Here is a 21,772-nt window from a genome sequence, read left to right as displayed (position 1 = left end):
ACATTTGCCTGACATGTTAGTAGGCTCCCTGCTGACAGAATTTTGATCTTGGATGTAAAAAAGCCAGTGAAGAAAAACTTCATTGGAAATCAACGGTAACAACTGTAGGCATAGAAATAGAGGCTTTAATTCACAGTCGTTTCAAACAGTGCTTAGCACAGCCTTTGTTGATAGCAGTTATGCCTGCTACCTTCATGTGCCTTCTCCTACTGCCTTGGTCATACCAGTACTAGCTTGTGGCCTGTCTTGTGTGGTAGCATGTTGAACTACAGCACTGAACCAGCTCCAAACTAGTGTGACAACCAAAAAAAACATTCCCATGTGCATCAGCTCACTGAACTTCTTCATGCTGCTGCATGACAGCTAGTTTCAAGGCAAGGACATGCATGTAGAGATTTCATGGTAGTCATAATTGGATTGCATTAAACAAAAACCTCTGTGTGTCCCATGAAATAATCTTAGGAATTATGTATACAGACATAGCGTGCATTTATATGTGTGTGTGTATATGTGTATACATATAAAATATACAATGTATTGTCTAAAAGTGTTTTCAATTCAGATTCAGTGCACTGACTACTTTTTTAGAATTTCTCTATTTCTTTAGGATTTCTCTATAATCCTTAGCAGATTATAAAGCAATTTCATAGAATCCTTAGAGTCTTCCCGTTTTCACTGTGATATTTTTATGCTTCTTCACCCTTTCTACAGAACACCAAAGGGAGTAATCTCATATGCTGTCTACCTAATTCATTTCAATTTTAGGAGCTCTATTTTAAAGATGTAATTCTAGTGTGCTTATCTCTGGGTTAAACAGAAGTACTAACTATATCATGCTTTATTATGCAGCTTCTTCTCTGCAGTAGACTTCTGTTTTGAGTACTTCTTATTGCAATATGCTTTCAGCATACAGAAATTTCAGTATGAAGTACTGTAGTAACACTACAGTCGTTATTATTTGTGTTCTAAATAGTTGGGCCAGGGGTGAGAATATGACAGTGGGTTGTGATTCAGAGATCTCTTATCCAATATATTGGCCTAGGATTGAAGGTAATAGGGGAATGCGGATTAAATATTTAATGTCTTCACAAGTTCAGAAAAAGTTATTAATAAGTTATTAATACCTTTTCCAGTGTGTAAACTATAAGCTTGTTATTAAAAAAAAAAAAAAAAAAAAAAAAAAAGAAAGTGAACAATATTTGAAAGAGCAAAAGGGAAATATGAAAAGCACATTCACAAAACTCTCATGCTCTCTTTGTACATGTGTATACATATCTCTGCAAGTCTTTTGGCACACTGTTAACAGTAAAATGTTAAATGTCACCAATTTGGCATTCATATCAGGGAAGTATTAGTAGCCTTGAAACTGTCTGTACAATAATTGAATGAAATTTAGAAAAAGCTTAATATAGTTCATATTAGCATTGTATTGTGTAGATTGTAACAAAACCATAGATGACTGGAGTTTCAAAAGACAATGTCATTCAGTTCAACCCTTTAGAGTGAGTGCACTTTAATGTGTTTTTGAACTCACACAATGAAGGTGTCTTCGCCAATCATTAAAGTTTATTCCATTCAAAATAACGTAGTTTGGGTGCTATAGCTCAAGCTTATGTCAGAATAAGCCCATGTATTTCAAATGATGTGTCTTGACCAGCACTGCTGCATTAGCTCAGATGGATTTTATTTGATAATTTATTTATTTTAATAGTCCTCTGCATACCACTGTAGATTAAAATGACATTAAGTGTAGTTATAATGCATAGCTTTCAAATTGAGTTACGAGGCTATCCAGGTCTGTTCTTACAAACCAAAATTCTTAGGTACCACTCCAGAAGAAATTGCAGATGCTTATTTTTAAAATCACAAGCAGTGAAAAATATTATTTGGTCTCAAAGAGTGAGATGAAATAAAGAAGTACCGAATAAAGACGTTAGGTTACTAGATTCTTAAATTCGTTCTGTATGGCTGTATTGTCCTATACTGAAGTGGTAACTGTTTCTAATCCTTTTGGCCACACTTCACTTACGCTTCTGATATCCATTATGCCTTTTGAATTCAGGTGAATTCCTGCAATTGGGGAACCACTAAAATCCTCTGAGAGCAAATTGTCTATACGCAACACGGTGACTTTCATGGTAAATGAACAGATTATGGGGGATAATAAAAAATTCAAGTTAAGCACCACTTGCCACAACTCTGTGATTATTCTGCCACAGGAGTACTCACCTTAACTTCTTGCTGAAGATGAAGGGCATTTTTAAAGCAAAAATATTCAATCCTGGTAGTAAATTTCTTTCTCGGTAATAAAAATGAAGCAGCGTAGAGGCTTGTTCAGTTTAGCGTAGGGTTTCTTGATGCCTAAATATCATATTGAGAAGAATCCTTATGATGGTGGAGTTGAAGTTCCTTTGCTTGTGACTTTCTCAATTTTAATCAAAGCTAGACAAACCTGACCAAATTTACACTCAGGCTATGTTGACAGGCATTGAGCAAATTTAAAAGGCAGAAAGAGAAGGATTTATAAATTATGCTACTGAATGGACTTTTTTTTTCCTTGCTAGAAGTGTGATTGTTGCTTTGCTGATTTACTTTTTCATTTTGTTTATACTTTTTAATTTTTTTACTTTAGTAACATTCCTTTTTTTGAACATTAACCTAAGGTGTAAAAGATATGCTTATGCCTTTGCTACTTGACTGGCAGCACTTAATGTGGTTGGGATTTAAATGTATGCTGTAATTCCTTTCTTTGTATAACCTTCTTACTTTAAATAGGAACATGAGGACATTAATCACATACTATCTATTAAAACATTACTGCCCAATTTTTGGGCTTGCCTGAGCTATATTGAGTGAAGTGGAATTGTCTTGGAGCTCGTGTAAAAATTTCAAGTATATAAGTAGAAAAAACTTCCTTTATTTTTTTAATACTTGTTATTAAAATATTAGAAGAAAGCATTGAAAACATAAAACTAGGAGTTTGGAAATGTATATATTAAAGGGATCAGTGGTTTTATTTATTTATTTATTTCCTTACAGTTTTTACATACAAAAATCAGAGGAATCAACAGTATATTTTTTGGAAATTGAAATAACTTTTTACTGTTAAACATAAGCAGAATTTCATATATACTTGAATTGACATGTCATTCCTGTATTTGAGAAAAGATGACAGTTAATGTGTTATATGTGATCTAATAAATAACCCTAATGCATCCTGCTGTGTTCTCAGAACTACTGAAATCAAAGCAAGAGCCCCCAGTGGTGTAAGTAGATTTTAGATTAGGTTCTTAAAGTTTAGATGTTTTGGCAGAGGTTAGTGAAATAGTGAACTCAGTTTTTTGGAATATTTCATGAGGAGAAAAAAGCAGTTTTATAAAGATTCTGCCTTCTGCTATTCTATTACCTTTAGTTTTCCTCATAATGAAAATGTACTTTTGTGAAAGGAATTGATGAGCCAAGAATGTGATTAAATGTTAAGAGGATGTTAGGAAATTGGATCTGCAGTAACTGTTTTTTATACAAAACTGATGTATATTTTATCATTAGATATGCTCTTACTAATAGAGACTATAATGTAGTAGGTATGTTTTAAAAATAGGATTAGTGTCAAGGATCAGTGGATTTTTTTAAATGGACCGTGAAAAGTTCATGTCTATATGTGTTACAGATTGATTTGTTAAGGCATTTTTTAGATGAACTCTGCATATGTGTTGATTTTTTTTTTTTTAAATGTTTTTATTATTTTAATTATGGAGACTGTTGCTTTTTCAATATTGAGCCATCTTGATTGCTGATGGAGTGATCTTAATCATTTAATACAAGTATGTTAAAAGGTGCTGGTAGAATGGCTCATGTTTTCATAGAATCACAGATCTTTTGAGTTGGACGGATCCATTAAGGATCAGGTCCTACTCCTGCAATGAACAGGGACACCTACTGCTAGATTAGGTTGCTCAGAGCCTGGTCCAGCCTAATCTTGAATGTCACCAGGGATGGGACAACCACCACATCTCTGGGCAACACGTTCCAGTGCTTCACCACCCTTCTTCTAAAGTACTTCTTCCTTATATCCAATCTAAATCTCCTCTTTTTTGGTTTGAAGCCATTTCCCCTTGTCCTATCATAAGACACCCCGCTTAAGAGTCTGTTCACTTCCTTCTTTCAGCCCTCCTTTAGATACTGAAAGTCTTCTCTCAGGTCTTTCCAGAGCCTTCTCTTCTCCAGTCTTAACAGCCCTGCCTTTCTCATCATCACTCTGTCATCACAGCAGATGCATTCCATCCCTTGGATTATTTTTGTGGCTTTCCTCGGAATGGACTTCAACAGGCTCACATCTATGTCAAAAGCCTTACTGAAGTCCAGGTAGATGACATTAGTGACTCTTTCCTTATCCATTGATGTGACCGAATTACCAATTACCATTACAAATTGGGGGATGAAAGGATTAAGAACATCCCTACTGAAAAAGACCAGGATATTCTGGTAGATGGAAAGTCAGACATGAGCCAGCAGTGTGCTCTCACAGCCCAGAAAGCCAGCCATATCTGGGCTGTATTAAAAAAAGTGTGGCCAGCAGGGCGAGGGAGGTGATCCTGCACTTGTACTCTGCACTGGTGAGGCACATTTTGAGGAGGGCCACAAAAATGGTGCATGGAATGGAACACCTCTTCTATGAGACCTAGCAGAAAGAGCTGGGGCTGTTCAGCCTGGAGAAGGCTGCAAGGTGACCTGGGAGCAGCCTTTTGGTATCTAAAGGAGAGCTACAGGAAAGAAGGGGGCAGCCTCTTTAGCAGGGTATGCGATGATAAAACAAGGGGAATTGGCTTCAAGCTTAAAGAAGGTAGACATACTTTTGGACATAAGAAAAAAAGTCTGTCACAGTGAGGATGGTGAGACACAGAAGCAGGTTGCCTAGAGATGATGATGCCTCAGAGCAAGGTTGGATGAAGACTCGGGCAGCATGATCTTACTGTGCATGTTCATCACAAGGGGGTTGACTACGTGACCTTTAAAGGTTCCTTCCAACTCTGAGGATTCTATGATTCTATTTACTTATGCCATCATAGAAGGCTACTAGGTAGGACTTGCTTTTGGTGAAGCCGTGCTTGTCCCGTATCACTTCCCTCTCTTCCACATGCCTTAGCATAGCTTCCAGGAGGATTTGCTCCATGATTTTCCTCAGCACAGAAGTGAGACTGACAGGTTGTTAGTTTTCTTGGTCATCCTTTCTATCCTTGAAAAATGGGTCTGGTGTTGCTTTTTTTTCCATTGACAAAAGTGCCTTCACCTTACAACCAGGACTCTTCAAATGCTATCTAGACTGGCTCTGCGACTTCATCAGCCAATTCCCTCGTGTTTCAAGGATACATCTCTGGGCATACATCTATGAATATTCAGGTTCCTCATGTGGTTGTGAATCTGATCTTCACTTAGAGTAGGTGAGACACTGTTCCCCCAGGCTCCATCTTCCAAACAACCTGCTTGAGTGAAGAGCATTTGCTGGTGAAGACTGAGGCAAAGTTGTTGAGTACTTCAGCTTTCTCCTTGTTTTTTGTTGCCAATCTGCCACTATTACTGGGGGGGGGGGAATAACTGTGGACTCTACTTTTCTGGTTCCTCTATTCATGGAAGCCTTTCTCTGTAAAACCAGTTGTCCTGATTTTGCTACTAAAAATAGCAGGCACAGTGCTGAGAATGGGAATAAATTGATTAGTAACATTTACTTTTCTGGGTTACCTTTTGTGATTGTGGAATACCAGTGTGTTAGCTTCTGAATTAAGAGTTTGGTCATGACTTCTATTAAAATATAATTAGTATTCTTAGTTATTTTTTATTGGAGATGGCAAGGTCCAGGAGGAAAGGACCACAAGGAAAGGCCAAGATAATTGTTTATTTAATCAAAAGAAGACTTAGCGAAATAAAAAAGTGCAGTTTCAAGAAGTGTGCAGGTGCCATGAAGTCTATAATTTAATCTGGGGTCATTCAGAATTGCTGATACTAGTATTTCTTAAAGCATTTTTTTCCTACGTCTTCTGCCTTAGGAAAGGTGGGATTACAGGCATTTTATAATGTTTTTTGTTGAGAAAAAAGAAAAATTGTAGCAAAATCTAAATAAAATATATGACATGTTCTGTGAATGTTGCTGTGAAAGCAATATCTCTTATTTATTTCCATGGAAACTACAAAAAGTTCAAAGAGCACAATGACACTGTTCAATAGAGAACCACCTGTGACATTTTCAGCCAACCTCATAAAATAGGAGGCTTTGCTTTCACAGCAGCACTCATAAAATGTGATGTAAATGATTCTTGATGGCTCTGGGCCATGAATAAGTCACGGGTCCAACAGAACTGTTTTTTTAGTAGTCTTTTGCTTCAGAACTCTAAAACCAACAAGGCTGGAATCATGGATCTGAGGGGATTATCATGTCAGATACAGGAAAAGTGTCAAAATAATTGTTTGATAACTTTCTGGCAGTGTAAGTGAAATGTGATTATACTTTACTAGATCTATACATTTTAGAATTTGAGTTTTGTCTTTTTGTATTGTTTATGTGTGCAATTGATGGCAATGATAAGCAACTGTCTTAAAAATGGGTACCTGTTTCTTTTGAAAGGGAGCCTTCTGATGTCTTATGTCTATAACCAACTTTATCCCTGAATTTGCTTGTAGTTGTGAAGGAAGGGATAGAAAGCATAATATATTCTTAGTTGAAACCAACACAGAGCTCCTGTTTCATGAGGAAACATTCCTATTGAATATTCCTATATTTCTATGTTCCTATATTAATATATTCCTATTGAATGTTAGGTAAGTTAATACCTGTCTCTTTCCTTCATGTTTCTTTGGTGTTGCCAGCCTGTAACTGAAGGGAAGAAGATTTGTTGCAAATGAGTATGAACTATATTTGTTTGAGGAGATGTGTATGATGGATTTTCTGGCTGCATTCTCTCTTTACTCATTGTATTTGTGTTTGGTATCCTTTCCTTTGATTTTGTTTAACGGGTGAAGGTAGATGCAGCGGTACCAGTGTGTTAAACAAAGTAATGCCAACTAACCAAAAATTTTCATTTTCTGTTTGATAAAACAAGGGTTAGCTTCTGTGGTATATCCAAGTAACACTTGATATTTTGTATTTTAAAGATCTTTAAGTAGTTTTGTTTTGGTTCAGACCAAAACAATCTGCAAACAGATTGTGAAATAGGTGAATAGGAGTTTCAACTTTGAGTGAGGTCCTTGGGTGATACTGCTGTTGAAATCAGTGGCAAGATTTTATGTGTATTGCCATCTACACTTTTTTAAGGCTCTCTTGCTCTTCAGTATAACTACCAACAGCTTACATGCACGCCAAGTGCATTTTTATCACTCTTATGTGCTCCTGCTTACAGCCGACCATGTTACTATGATGATGCTTTTATAAATAGCATTCTAATAAATGTGACTGGCAGCTTGTCAGAACAGAAATTAGAGGTTTTATCCTTTCTGTGCTCACTGAATTTTGTTTTTATCTTTTTTATTTTGTTTGTTTGTTTTTTAATAGTGATTCCGGAGTTCATTAGTCAAGTAAATATTGCATTGGAGAGCTTAAGCAAGAATACATTACATCTGTTTGATGATAACCAATTTGTGGATGTTTCTAAGAAGATTTATGATACAATTCATAACATCAGATGCTCAGTCATGATGATTCGGGTAAGTTTTTGATTTGTTCATTTAAAATTCATCCATAAGATAATTGAGGACATAAGCACATTTTCATGAGATCTTAGAAGTATGTATGATATCTGCTAAGCCCTGCAACTCATATTCAGATTTAACCGATTTGGAGATTTTGTGCTGTGAGGGGGCATGATTGTGACTCAGGGAGATGGATCCTCTTGTGTGGAAAACAAGGTTACCAAATCAGAATGTTGTGGAAAAATGTGTGGTGGATTTTTTTTTTTTTTTTTTCTTTAAAAATATTAATGTATATTGAGTTGATAAGAAATCTTCATTAATGATAAGTGTGTTGCTGCAAACTGATTGTAGCTCTGCCCTTAACCTTATTTGATGGAACGTAGGAGCAGTGGGTATCATCCTTTTAATCTCTTCTTGTAGTTCAGCCAGTTGCATACCAGAATACTGAACAGCCTGACTTATATAAAATGGATACAATCAATGTAGTTATCCTGGTTTTTATTCTGTAGTTCAGGAAGAATTTCAGTCTGCAAATTCAGTTTCAAGATGAGGCAGTGCAATATCTATATTTTCAGTTAATTTTTTGAATAAAATTAATAATAAAAGCACATATATGTTTTCCAAGAAATGTTGATAAGTTTGAAGTAAATAAATAGATTATTCTTTGCTTTAAATATAAAAACATATTACAGGGTAAAATTTGTTGAAAAAGTTAATTACTGAGGCTCTTCTTACCATTTTGCAATGCCAAAGTTAGTTTCAGTGGGAATTCAAATGTGCTGAATCAAATTTTAAGTATATTATCCTTGCTGCAGTTGTCACTTAGGAAATTAATTATTTACTGAAGATCCTGAAACACTGATATATGGCTTACTGTGCTCTCACTTCACCTACAATGATCTTTGATAGCTTTCCAACAAATTAGTCTTAATTCTTGGAATGATTGTCAGTATGTTTGTTGTTGTTTTTTGTTTGGTCATCATGTACATAGCTTGGCATAAGAAATTAGAAAATGATTTGGTTATCTGTAGGGTTATTTAAAGCTTTCTCTGTTTGTTTCATTAGTATTTAGCTATGTGAAGCGAGGTGCAACCAGTATTTAATTTTGTTACAACTGCTTGTAAAAGTTTTATCACTGTCCTTCTACTTTGCAGTTCTGCAGCATGTTTTCATTATGTTTCCTGGTCCTATTTGAATTTAAGTTTTACTACATGTATCCAAGGAAATTTCATATATCTGCTTGCCTTCTGTTTGTCCCTGTCACTGTTACTTTTAAGGAGGCTTGTACTGTTACATCTCCCAGATGTTCACATTTTATGCCATTGTGTCTTGATGATGGAAGCATCAACTCAATTTGCTGCTCCTCTAAACTGTGGATGTTTTGATATTAGTTCAAGCAGGAAATGTTTCTTTTCCAAAGGACTTTTTTTGTGATGTGTTTTCACAATCACATAAAGTTACTTTAAGGGATGAAATTCATCTGCTAATTGGGGAATTAAAAACCTTTCTTCAGGAAAAGAGGTTTACAACAGGTACTTTCAGAATCAAACAGGAAAGATGAATGTCTGTCAGGTCATGTTTAAGCAATGAGAACCACTGGTATTACAATATGCCTCATTGGTAGAGTTTTGAATGTTTTCATCTTCCCTGTAAGGGAGCAGTGAGTCTTTGGAAATGAAAGAGCAGGTTCAACATACTGAAGGGCTGATGTTTGCCTCCTTCGCACTTCAGATGTTCTGGTAGGTGGTCTCAGCTACTTCTTGTGGTCAGACTATGAATGATATCAGTATGCAGATGTTACTTGTTGGCTTTAATTCTAGTCCACTCAGGACTTGGATTAATTCTATGGTGAAGCTCTGTGCCTCAGACACAGGAAAGCTAGTGGCATATTCTTTCCTTGCAAACTAAACAACAATGCAAATGTTTGGGACAACAGTATGGTTGTATTCTTTCCCTCTGCCTCCTTTAATTCTGTGAGCCCTACTCAGAGAAAACCGAATGCTGGCATATGTGATACAAAAAGTTCTTGTTGGTGAAGTTTAATGAGTCTTCCCCTCCTTATTTGCTGGTGTAGAGGGTGGCCAGCTCACAGGCTTGTACTCACTCACTGTGTTCCTGCACTTTGTAGAAGGTTCTTGCTCAAAGCAGTAGTTCATGTGGGATGGATTTATTTGGCAAAACAAATCAGGCAAATGGATACTCGACAATCTGTTCCTGTTTCAGTGGCCATAGCCATAGAAACTTTGTTGTAATGTGACTCTTTTCTAGATCAGTTAAACTTTAATGCCCATGTTGTTCATGCCATCCAACTGTATGACTTAGACTGTTGTTTCATTTTTAAATTTTATTTCATTTTCAATGTGATATTTTTTTTCTCTACCTGTTTTTTTTTTGTTTGTTTGTTTGTTTTGTTTTGTTTTTGTTAGATACGAATCTTCCCTATGTTCAGTCTTCTTGAGTTTGAGCTCCTTATAATCTGATTATGACAGAGTCCTCCTTTACAGGGATTTTCATTTGGGGTAAATGAACTAAGGTTTGTGACAAACTTTCACAGCCCCTGTGAAGACACAGACACTCCTCTGTAGGTTACTCTGAGCATATATTCTCACAGTCCTCTATGATGTGTATATCTATTTGGACAGTCACTCAAAAAAGAGAAGGCTGTTATGTCCCCTCTTTTTCTGGGCATCGGGGAAAATAACGTGCTCTGAGGAGACTGTATATATGCATACTACATAAAAAGCATGTGGAAGCTTGTTTTGTAGGTGGATACTAAATCTATAAAATCATAAATCATTGCACAGCACCTACATGGACAGTAGTAGTATGAAGATTTCTTACCAGGTCTGTCCTCCACTTCTACTTTGCAATTGTAATTTGACAGGGCAAAAAAAAATCCGAAGTATCAGAAATTATGTTGTTGGCTGAAATTGGAGCTATGGGTAGCAAAGAGCAGATACTTCTCCTATGTGAGGCAGTTATGGACAGTTGGATAACAACAGGTATCCACCTTTATTGAAATCTCCATTATCCTAAATGATAGATGTATAGGGGTATGAAAGCAATGTGGCTTGAAGTGTATTCAACTGTATTTGGATGAATTCAGCATCAACAATTGCAAAGTCATGACAAAAGCTCAGGAGATGAAAATAAAAGGAGTTTAATTCATTAAAAAGGACATGTGCAGCTTTCTACTTAATGAGTGCCATTTTTCAGAGACTGTCAGGAGAGGGTTTTTTGAGGTTTAGTGAAATGATAGTCAGCTACTCCAACATCCCTTGGAGATACTGACTTGCCAACATGGAAAGAGAGCTGAGAAAACCCTGGCATTCATCTTTTTATTTATTTATTTATTTATTTATTTATTTATTGAGCACAGATATATTTGCATTCCTTATTAGGTACGTTCCAGGCAATGTCAGCTTCATTTCAGTCTGGTTGTAAGAAGCTTTAGTAAATCTGATGGTTATTCAGACCTACGCTGCAAGCACAGCAGCCAAGGTGAGGAAATAAAAGCATTCTGGGGCCAAATTTTATAGGGCCTCACTGATACTGTGCCAAAGAACAATGTGTGGCTGATCACAGGGGATTTCAAGACTAAATCAAGGAAAGAAATTGTTGATCAAAATATAATTTGGAAATGTAAATTAATGAGGATGTTGATTCGCAGGGGGGGATTTTTCAGCATCAAAGTAAAAGCAGAAACTCACCAGATCGGATCCTCAGGAAGCATTTCAAACATGTAATTACACAGAGTGAATGTTTTTTATAATATTATCCCTAACTGACAAATGTTGCCAAATACTGTTATTACTGCAAATTATCAGATATGCTTTTCAAGGTCCAAGCCTAACCATAGAGACATAAAATATTAATTCCTGTCCCACAGGTATAATGTGCAGAACACTTGAGAGCAAATAAATACTAGATGGTGTGCTGCACAGATGAGTTCTAATAGAAATGCCTCTGGAACTGCAGGATACATCCTTTAAGATGCCTTCCATCATTTCACTTGCAAGGATGATGAATTCCTCCATTGGTAGTTGTTAATTTGAAATTATCTGCTGTTTGATCCAGGGTGCATAGCTGCATGTGCTTATTAGCATCCCACATGCCTCGATGTTTTGTTTTGTTTTTATTTTTCCTCAATTCTTTAAGTATTGGATTTTTGTTGAATCATAAGGGCACTGGTAGCTTGATTTTTGCACGCTAACTTCTAGATAGTGTATTAATCAGTATATTGCTTCTATGGCAGTAGATTGGGGTAAATAAGAGAATTTAGCCATGTGAAATATATGTTTGAAAGGCAGAAGAAACAGGTGGATAGTCTTTGAGATAGTAAGTATGAAATGTTGCTTAATGTTAAATATGTTGCTTGTTTAAAAAAACAAAACAAAACAATGAGCTTCTATGTGAAAATGTAGTTTGTTGAATAATATGAGACAGCTGGATTAAGTAGCACCTGATAATATCCCTTTTTTAATGGTAAATATTCCAGTATTGCCTTTTTTATTGTTTTGACTCCATCAGAATACCCTTGAGATTCCATTTTTCTTTTTCCTTTGATTGCAAGTACTGGGTAGTATTTCACTCCTTTTTAAAGAAATTTAGAGAGTTCACTGATAACAAAGGTTGCGAACTCTTCAGTCCAGTTGCTTTCTCTCATCATGTCAGAATTTGGTCTTATGTATCCAGCAGAGCTGCGAGAGTATTCAGAACATAGACCTTTTGGAAAGGAAGATGGCAGATGATGAAAATCTCTTTCAGCCATTTAATGTCTCTATTAAATTGTACCTTTGCTTTTATTAATGACAGGATTATCCTCCACATGCAGGATTTTCTCCCCTTTTTTTACTTCCATAGTTGGAATGAATTAGATCCTGCCATGTGCATGTAATAGCACATATGAATTGAACCTCTATTTAAAAGGTAGAGAAAATAAAGTAGGGAAACTAATTAGGAAAACATGTTTACTGCAGTCCTACTGCTGTTTGTTTTTCAAAGAGAGCTGAGAGACCTCATAGGGAGGAAAGACAAATAAGAGCTTATATTAACCAGATAAACTTCATTATTATTTGTCTGAAATTTATGAATCGTGCTGACTCATTACTAAGAAATATTGGGAGACTTGTTGAACTCCTATTTCTTAATTTTTTTCTGTCTTACACCAGCTGCAGAAGAGGAAGAATTTGTACAATAGCAATTAGCAAGGCAGGTGGACCTGCAACTCTCATCACCTTCTGTCATTCCTGACCTAATTAGGTTGGAGCTGACCTTTCTTTCCCTTGGCTCCTTGTCAGCTTTCCTAGCTGAGAGAGATTTTCTTGTATATTTTTGCTCCCTTACACACTAGGCTTCTGATATAGATGTAGTCAGTACTTGTTGCCTTGTCATCCTTTTATTTTATTTTTTTCTTTGTAACTGGACCAGGAAAGGATTTTCTTCCCTTGTTATTTAAGAAAAGATGTACTTCGCATTGGTTGTTACCAAGCAGATGTTTCCTTGCCCTACTTTCTTCAAAATGGTGTTTTTCTTGCTTATTCTATCAGTGCTGTCATCCAAAGATTGGTGTATCTTGATGCACTGCGACTGAAGAAAGATGTAATATCTGGTGTCATTTAAAAATGATTCCAGAAATGCCACTCATCTGATAATGACTGTTAGTACAGACACCTCAGTCTAGCAGAGGGCCTTCTCAGTGTTCTTCAGCTTCTGCTTTCAGGCTTGATCAATTTACTGAGCTTGCCAGTGGGATTATTCAGATTAGTGAAGGAAATATTTGTGAACATGCTTGGTGTCATTCCCCTTCCCTCCCACATACAATTATGTGCAAAGCTACCAAAAATGGGCCGTCAAAATTGTAGCACCTCCACTGCTCTTTCCAACACATCGTCTGTCAAAAATAGCACACGTCTCTTAACCAGATTGTAACTCACTGTGCTCCACCTAGAGCTGCTAGGAAACTACCTGTATCAAAGCAAAGAGTGGCACTGGCAATGTGAACTTGCATTAGATGTATCTGTGTGTGATCTATAAGTCGCTCATTCATTCCAGGAGTCAATAACAGGCATGTTTCAGGATGTATTTCAATAATTTTGCTGCTGTAGAGTTCGAGTTGGAAGCACGTAGTGTTGAACAGAAAATAAATTCAACCTAAGAAGACTACTTAACCTGATCCATACATACTGAGTTTTTCTGTTGTGTATTAGTAATGAATTATTACTATTTCTGACGGAGTGGAATTGAGGCAGAACTGTGACAATTCCACCTTTTATACCTCATATCTTTGCGAGTATCTGAAGATGACGTGTGCGCTGTTGTCAAAGGTACTATTCTAGAAAATTTTCTAATTGTAGTGCACTGTAAGCACACATACCAGGAGGGAATGAGACATACATAGCATTTCTTCAGAATAAGATACAGATCTACATCAGGGGTGAATTGTGACCTTGCTTGTTTGTTAGCTTGTTTGTTTTCATTCCATGTGTAAGCAGACTGTGAGGTTACCCAAAGAGACATCTCTTCTGTTACTGATTTAACCATTTTAGTTCCACACTTGTGTCTCCTGGAAGACAGGATAGATTCTTGGCTGGCAGATTAGGACAAAAGAGTATACTAGATGATGTAATGATTAATTTATCAGGCAAATGGTTTTTATATTTTGGATGTTGTTTTTTTTTTAGCTTTTTTATGTCCTGTTTATGTTAAACCCTTTTTGGGTGCTTTTTAGACATAGTAGAAACCATGTTGTTATTAGGGATTCAGCTATTCTAACACTTTCAGAGCAGAAAGTTCCCATCTGATATGTCTGAGAACTAATCTTACAGAAAGAGTTGCTGAAGTCTTCATTTAACTTTCTGGTATTTAGCATCCTTATCCTTTGTTCATTCCTCCCCCACCCCCAGTTTTTAAATGTTTTATTTGTTTGTTTTTTAATATAATTTCAAGCCTTTCTTTCCATACAGAAAAAACAAAGAAGTAGTATTTTATTTTCATCTCCAAATCACTCTATATTTGTTTAATTACCCCCTCATTTTGTTTACTGCTTGCTTGCCTACTTCTTGTGTATCTAAAAGCAAAGTGTGTAGCATCATTATGCTTAGTACACTGTTCTTCAAGATTCACAAAACATGCAGCAGTATGTAGTTACAAGACTGCTCTGTAAGGTAGAGTGGATTGGCTAAAGTCTGGTAATTGATAGATTGACTTAAGGCTATGTGAACACCTGCTCTCTTCTGGGGTTTGTATCCTGAGTCACATAAAAAGTGTTACTAGGGAATGTTATATTTCTGTTTCAGAAACCGTGTTTATTTGGTTTCATTATCAGGAAAATGAGGTGAGTTTAAATCTCTTACAGCTAGATCAAATATGCATACTGTTAAGTAAAACCTTGCAGCATCTTCTCCCATCCCCATTATTTGGTTTGCTGGCATCTCTAGGCAGGATCCCCAGCATGGAGATAACCATCATAGGGAAAAGTAACTCCAAACTCTGTCCCATATAGATTTCATTTTGTATGTTAAATTTTCTACATATGCATTTTCAAGAAATGTATGTTATTTACCCCAGAATATACCTGGGAAGTAATCTCATATAAGAAATACTTCCTTGTTTATATTACACATCTTTATTAGCACCATAAACTCAGTCATAGTTATTATGACTTTACCTTGCATATATCCCATGAAAATGCTCTGTACTACAACAAGTTTGGAACATAGTCTCATACATTTCAATTTAACATGCTGTCATTCCATTAAATGCTAATCTCCATTTAGTACCAGGTCAGTCTGTATTTCCAAATAAATAAGGCTGATTTGTATTTTCTGGAAAGCTACTATAAACAGCATTTTGCCTGTATTTCAGGTTTATGTACCACATAAAATACACTCAAGGGTCTGATTTTCTGCCACCTTCATTAGTTTAAAGCCTTTAATATCTTCCACAAATCAAGTGACCATTACGGTTCTCTATGCAATAGTATTGGTGTTCTTGATGCTTAATAGAGCAAAAAGCTGCACAGAAGCAAATCTGTAAATAAATCCCTCTCTCTGTCTTATCTTGAAAGTTTCATCTCATTGTCTTCAACTTGTGAGCAAGCTGTTCCCCTGGGAAATGTCTGCAATTTGGAGTTGTTGCAAATTGCCATGGATTCTTTCTTTGGAGTTGGTGTGATTTCACAATTATTTTCAAAACTTTGTTTGTTAGTAGAAGAAAAAACAAAACACCACAACAGATTAATTTATTGATTATAGAAACAGGTGGTGTGTTTTTATCTTGGATAGGAGGAAGGAGGTATAAGAAGAAAAAGTGGATGCTCAACCTTTTAATCTCCAATGTGTTAGAATGGAAGCCAAAACACAAATACATTTTCATTGTCCTCATATGTGTATGAAATTTCCTGTGTTCCAGTTTTTGCACATTGCCCTTTGTCCTGTCACTGCATACCGCAGAAAAGAGCCTGGCCTCATCTATGTGACTCCCACACTTTTGATATTTATAAACCAAGGTCTCTCAGCCTTTCCCTGCTCCAGGCTCCTAATCATCTTTGTGGCCCTTCAGAAGACGCCATCTATAAGATCCCTGTCTTTCTTGAACTGAGGAGGCCAGAACTGGACAGTGTTCCAGATGTGGCCTGACCAGGGCAGAGTAGGAGAATTATCTCCTTTGGAGTGAAGACCATGCTCTTTTTAATGCATCCTGGGATACCACTGGCCTTATTGGCTATATGAGCACAGTGCTGGATCACAGCCAGAAGTTATTACTCATTTACTCATTAGATCCTCACTGATCTGCCTCTCAGCTGAACTAGTGCAATTCTTTCAACTTGTCTTCACGTGTATAGTTCTCTAGTGCTTTCATCATCAGGCAGTCCTCTGCTGGACACTGCTTTTTTAATGTCTGTCTTGGATTGAGGGACTGCAAAAGTGAGAAAAAAAAATATTCCAGGTGTGGCTTTACAAGTGATGAGTAGGGTGGCGTGATCACATCCATTGACCTGCCAGTTCTTTTTTTCTTGTTGATGGAGTAAAATATAAGGCTGAATGAAAGTAGTATTAGTCCTTTTTATTGCTTGCTTTCAGTGTTTCACTACCATTTGTTCCTGCCGAGTGGTCAGAAAGAAATTTTTCTTCTTAAGTGCCAAAACTGGTAGTTCTTGGAGTTTTTACTCAAATATTAGGAAGTGCTTTTGGAAGGAAATGACAGAATCTCAGAGACTCATCTCCAATGTATACTTTTTCCCCTTCCTTTCACTTCCGTATTCTTGCCTGTTTGTTAACACTGTTTCCTCCTTCTGCTCTATTCATTCTCTTTAGCAGTTTTTTATCCGTTCTTCTCAGTTGCATTGCTTGTCCTCATTTTTTTTTTTTACTCTCCCCATTGGATGGAATCCTCCTTTACCCTTTAGGGGTGTTTCAGGTGAAGCTCCCTTTATCACACCTTCACTAATATGATAAGTGTTGCATCTTTCTTCTCTAATTGTATACTTTCCAGATGGAATTCCTCTCTTTGCTTGCCTTGGTAGATTCACAAACGTCATCTAGCTATTTATTCTTCTGAAAATTCTCAAAGCTCTTGGTTACTTCTCTCCGGGCTTAGCCTTGGTCTATTATCTATTATAGATATTATCTATGATAAACTTTTATCCATTATCTATGATAAGCATTTTCAACACATTTGATTCTGCAATGCTCTTTTGTCTTGAATTAATCTCCACCATATGTGGGTAAGCTGTGCTAGGGAAGAGATTAGGCAACACCTACTCTAGCTTTCTTTGGCTGTTGCATAGGGAATATGCTCCTTATTGCTGAATATTTGTATCTAGTATCCACATAACAGTGTTTAACAGACCTGTTCTTCAACTGCTTATTATTATCTATAAACATCCTCACATCTACTGTATCTTCATTAAGCTTTCACCTCTAAACACTCTTTTCTCAATTTTATCATGTTCCATGGCAGTGGCAGCATCACTGCTGTGATGAAACCAGTATTCATCATGCAGTTAACAGAGGTTCTTTAAATTACCTCCGTATTTGCCACCATGCATCTATTGTTCATCTGTGGTTTTCTTTTTTGTTTGTTTGTTTGTTTTTCAGTCTTCTACTGAGTTTTCTAGATGGTCTTTCTTTGGGGGAATGATATCACCTTGCTCTGTGCTTGTATAAAACATTGTCTGGTTCAGAATTAAAACCTTCTAGAAAGTATTATGGTAAAATAATTTGCTCAAAACAGATGTTTTAATGGGAGTGATGACTGAAATGACTCCTGTTACATTCTCTTACTTTGTTACAGAGTTTTCAGTTCTCTGAAAGGCTGTCAGTGTCTTTTATGTATTTTGGGCTTGCCTAGAGAGTCCATGTTTTTTTCATATGGAGAACAAAACCTAATGTAAAAAGTTGTTTTCATAAAATCCCAAGAAATTATGTGTATTTCAGCTACTTGAAACTAGTTGAACTAATTGATCTAGCAGACTTAGTTGGAACAGAGTGACTTCTCTTATTTAGCTCTTATTTATAAAAGCAAGCTACTTGCTACATTGCATGCAACTCCTGGAGTTTTACACTTTGCCACTGTTTGTTGTATTTATAGCTGATTGTTTGCAGTCAGCAAATGACTATTTGACCCATCTACTATTTTATATATTTTTTTTTCAGTTAAAAATATTACTTTTTCAAATCTAACTTAGGTTTCCAGTTTTTAAAGCATGAGCTAGTGGGATAGATGTGCTGTTAGCTCTGTGTTTGTTTTAAAAAATGTTTTCAGGGTATTTTTTGGAAACCTAGTGGATTATTTCAGAAATGCTGATAAAGGACCAGTGCTGAAAGTGTCAGTTGCATACTGTATACATTACAATATAAATTTGCTATTATATGTTCTGGCAAATCTGCATTGTCTTCTGCCTGGGATCTACAGTCTTAAGTATCATGCAAGGCTGTGAATTTAGACATTTTCAGCAGCAGATTGCTATATGTCTTACCATCAAGTTTCTTAGTACTGGGTTTACTGTTTTCAGACTGTGAAGCAAATAAGTTTTGTACAGGAATAGATGGCATAAACAATTTTTAGTTGCATACTGTTTTAAACTTCAAATTTTTCCTGTTTTAAGGGCTTGAATTCAATTGCAAGTATGTCACATGTATTTATGTATTTAATTGTTCAAAATAATATCCCTCTCCTTCAGGAAAATAGAGCTTTCCAGAATGGGTTTAGTAGCTCTAGTTTAGTGGCTCATTGAAAACTTTTGCCTAGTGCAATGTATATTCTGGAACATGAAAATCTTTGCTAAGGGCTTTTTTGTAAAAAAGAAAAGCAAAAGAAAAACAAGTGTGTATTCCTTCCTTGTCATTTGGTGCCTACTATCTAATGTAAATATATGTGTGTGCATATATATATGTATATATATGTGTGTGCCTATATATATATATTCTGCAAAGCCTTTGACATCATCCCTCACCACATCCATCTTTCTAAATTGAAATTGAAGAGTGGTGGATTTGAAGGATGAACTGTATGATGGATTAGAAATTGGTTGGCTGGATGCAGCCAAAGGGTTGTGATCAGTGGTTCTGTGTCAGTGTGGAGGCTAGTCACAAGCAGTGTCCTTCAGAGTTTGATCTTAGGACTGGTGGTCCTCAGCATCTTTATCGGTGACATGATGGCATCAAGTGCACTCTCAGCAAATTTGCAGATGACACCAACCTGAGCAGTGCAGTCAATATGTTGAAAGGAATGGAAGCCATCCAGAGGGACCTGGACAGGCTGGAGAAGTGGGCCCATGAAAACCTAATGAGGTTTATTAAGGCCAAGTGCAGGGTGCTGCACTTGGGTTGGGGCAGTCCCAGGTATTTATGCAAAATGGGGGAAGATCTCTTTGAGAGCAGACCTGTGGAGAAGGACTTGGTGGTCCTGGTGGACAAGAAGCTGGACATGAGCCAGCAGTGTGTGCTTGCAGCCCAGAAGGCCAACTGTGCTCTGGCTGCATTAAAAAAGGGGTGGCCAGCAGGGAGAGGGAGGTGATTGTCCCCCTCTACTCAGCTCTTGTGAGGCCCCATCTGCAGTACTATGTCCAGGCCTGGGGCTCCCAGTAGAGGAAGGACATGGAGCTCTTAAAGCAGGTCCAGAAGAGGGCCACTGAGATGATCAGAAGGCTGGAGCACCTCTCCTGTGAGGAAAGACTGAGGGAATTGGGCTTGTTTAGCTTAGAGATAGCCTTCCAGTACTTGAAGGGAGTGTATAAACAGGAGGGGGAACAGCTATTTATGAGGGTGGATAGTGCCAGTACAAGGAGGAATGGTCTTAAACTGAGACAGCAGAGGTTTAGGTTAGATACTTGGAGGAAGGTTTTCACTCAGGGTGGTGACACTGGAGGTTGTGGAAGCCCCATCCCTGGAGGCATTTAAGGCCAGGCTGGATGTGGCTCTGGGCCACCTGGTCTGGTGGTTGGCAACCCTGTACATAGCAGGGGGGTTGGAACTAGCTGATCTTTGTGGTCCCTTTCAACCCAGGCCATTATATGATTCTATGATTTGTTCCCACAGAAATGGAATGTTGTTCCCTTAAAAAGACTAAATTTCTAAAACTAAGACTAGAAGACACAGAAGAATGTTACAAATCACATATGCTTCAGTAAAACATTATAAACACATCTTACCACATGGTTTATTGGAATTTGAGAAATACCAGACTGGAAATGGAGACAGTATATAGAGTTAATAGCTCAGGCAGTAGTTCTGAGTGAAATCTTCCATGTCAATGTTGTTTCCAGTTCTGGTTTGAAATCTTCATTACTCAGTATTAATTTGGCTATAGACTTCTTCTATTGATAAACATCAGCATAGCCATTGGCCTGATTAAAATTTCTTAGTTGCCATTCTTTTCATTGTTGAATCTTTTGACATTTAGGATGGACACTTTTCACCATGAAGCAGAAAGTGAAGGAATACATTGCAAATGTATTCAGCATTCAACTAAGATGCAATTATGTTTCAAAAATAGCAATTAACTGTGTTCTAGCTTGTGATCTCAGATTTTCTATCATAAGAAGGGAGTAGCAGTGCTGTAATCTGCTCTGACATTGAGGTAACAAAGTATAACGCCTAGTCCTGTTGTCAGCGTATCTTTGTTGATGCAGCTATGTGAGAGTGAAAAGGATTTGGGAAGAATTTATTTCTTTTACTACTGATAATTCTTTTACTGTGCTTTCTTTATAATATCTAGTAATTTACAGGTATATTTCAGTTCATTTTTTTTTTTTTTCTATTAATGATACATTCCTGATGTTTATTTTTTTCTTTCCTCCAATTTGCATCACAGAATTCTTTTCCTTGAATGCATGATCTCAATGCTGGAATGCAGAGCTATTGAAGGCAAACAGGGCATACCAAGGATGTATGTAGTAATAGCAGGGAGGCTGACTCAGGAAAAAAAAAAAAGAACAGGAACCATGGAAGGAAATTATTCTGAGAATTAAAAATAATAATCCACCACTGAGCTTGATAAGTTGAAGACTGGGTACATGAAAAAATACTGTAGAGTCTGACAAACCAGATACGACCTAATTGTCTGAGAACCTCAGGGACTTTTCTAAAGAAGGAAGAAAAGAGATGCTCTGTTACATTCAGTACCGACAAAGTCAGTATATATTGACACTAAAGTGAGGTGTATTGCAGCAAGGGAGTACTGTGCATCATCTTGCAAATGGATTATGTTGAAATTGCATCTTTGGAGCACCATTCTTCCAGTGAAACTAAGCTATTAGTTTTTGAGGCTCTCTTGCTGTTCCATATAGCAAGTACTTCAGTTATTAGGAAAGCAGAGCAGTAACATTAACAGAAAATCAGTTTCTTAGTCCATGTACTCCATTATCTGGGTCTCCTTGAGACAGTCCACACAAAAATTGTTATGGAAAATAGAAGAAAATCTAATTTGTTTAGTTGGATTGATTATATCAGTAATGCTTTTCAGTATGAGAAATTATTATCTGTGCCATTCCTATTAGCTCAAGAAATATCCTGGAATTTGATACATGTTAAATTTACCTACAGAAATAATGACTACTTTCACGTTAGGATAGAGCAAAGCATATCCA

At 36.8% G+C, this 21,772-nt stretch overlaps 1 protein-coding gene across 2 annotated transcripts in view; it reads left to right on the top strand.

Annotated features, from left to right (window-relative positions):
* Positions 1-21,772, top strand: part of CTNNA3 (catenin alpha 3) — a 384,435-nt gene that overhangs the window by 305,184 nt on the left and 57,479 nt on the right. For both annotated transcript variants that reach the window (XM_072339610.1, XM_072339609.1), the window contains exon 13: positions 7,544-7,695. In XM_072339610.1, coding sequence (XP_072195711.1) covers positions 7,544-7,695 — 152 coding nt within the window. The remainder of the gene's footprint in view (positions 1-7,543; positions 7,696-21,772) is intronic.

The sequence above is a fragment of the Excalfactoria chinensis genome, chromosome 6 (genome assembly GCF_039878825.1).
Source record: "Excalfactoria chinensis isolate bCotChi1 chromosome 6, bCotChi1.hap2, whole genome shotgun sequence".
Classification (NCBI taxonomy): Eukaryota; Metazoa; Chordata; class Aves; order Galliformes; family Phasianidae; genus Excalfactoria; species Excalfactoria chinensis.
The sequence above is the reverse complement of the archived record's forward strand: the minus strand, read 5'-3'. Positions and strand labels throughout refer to the sequence as shown.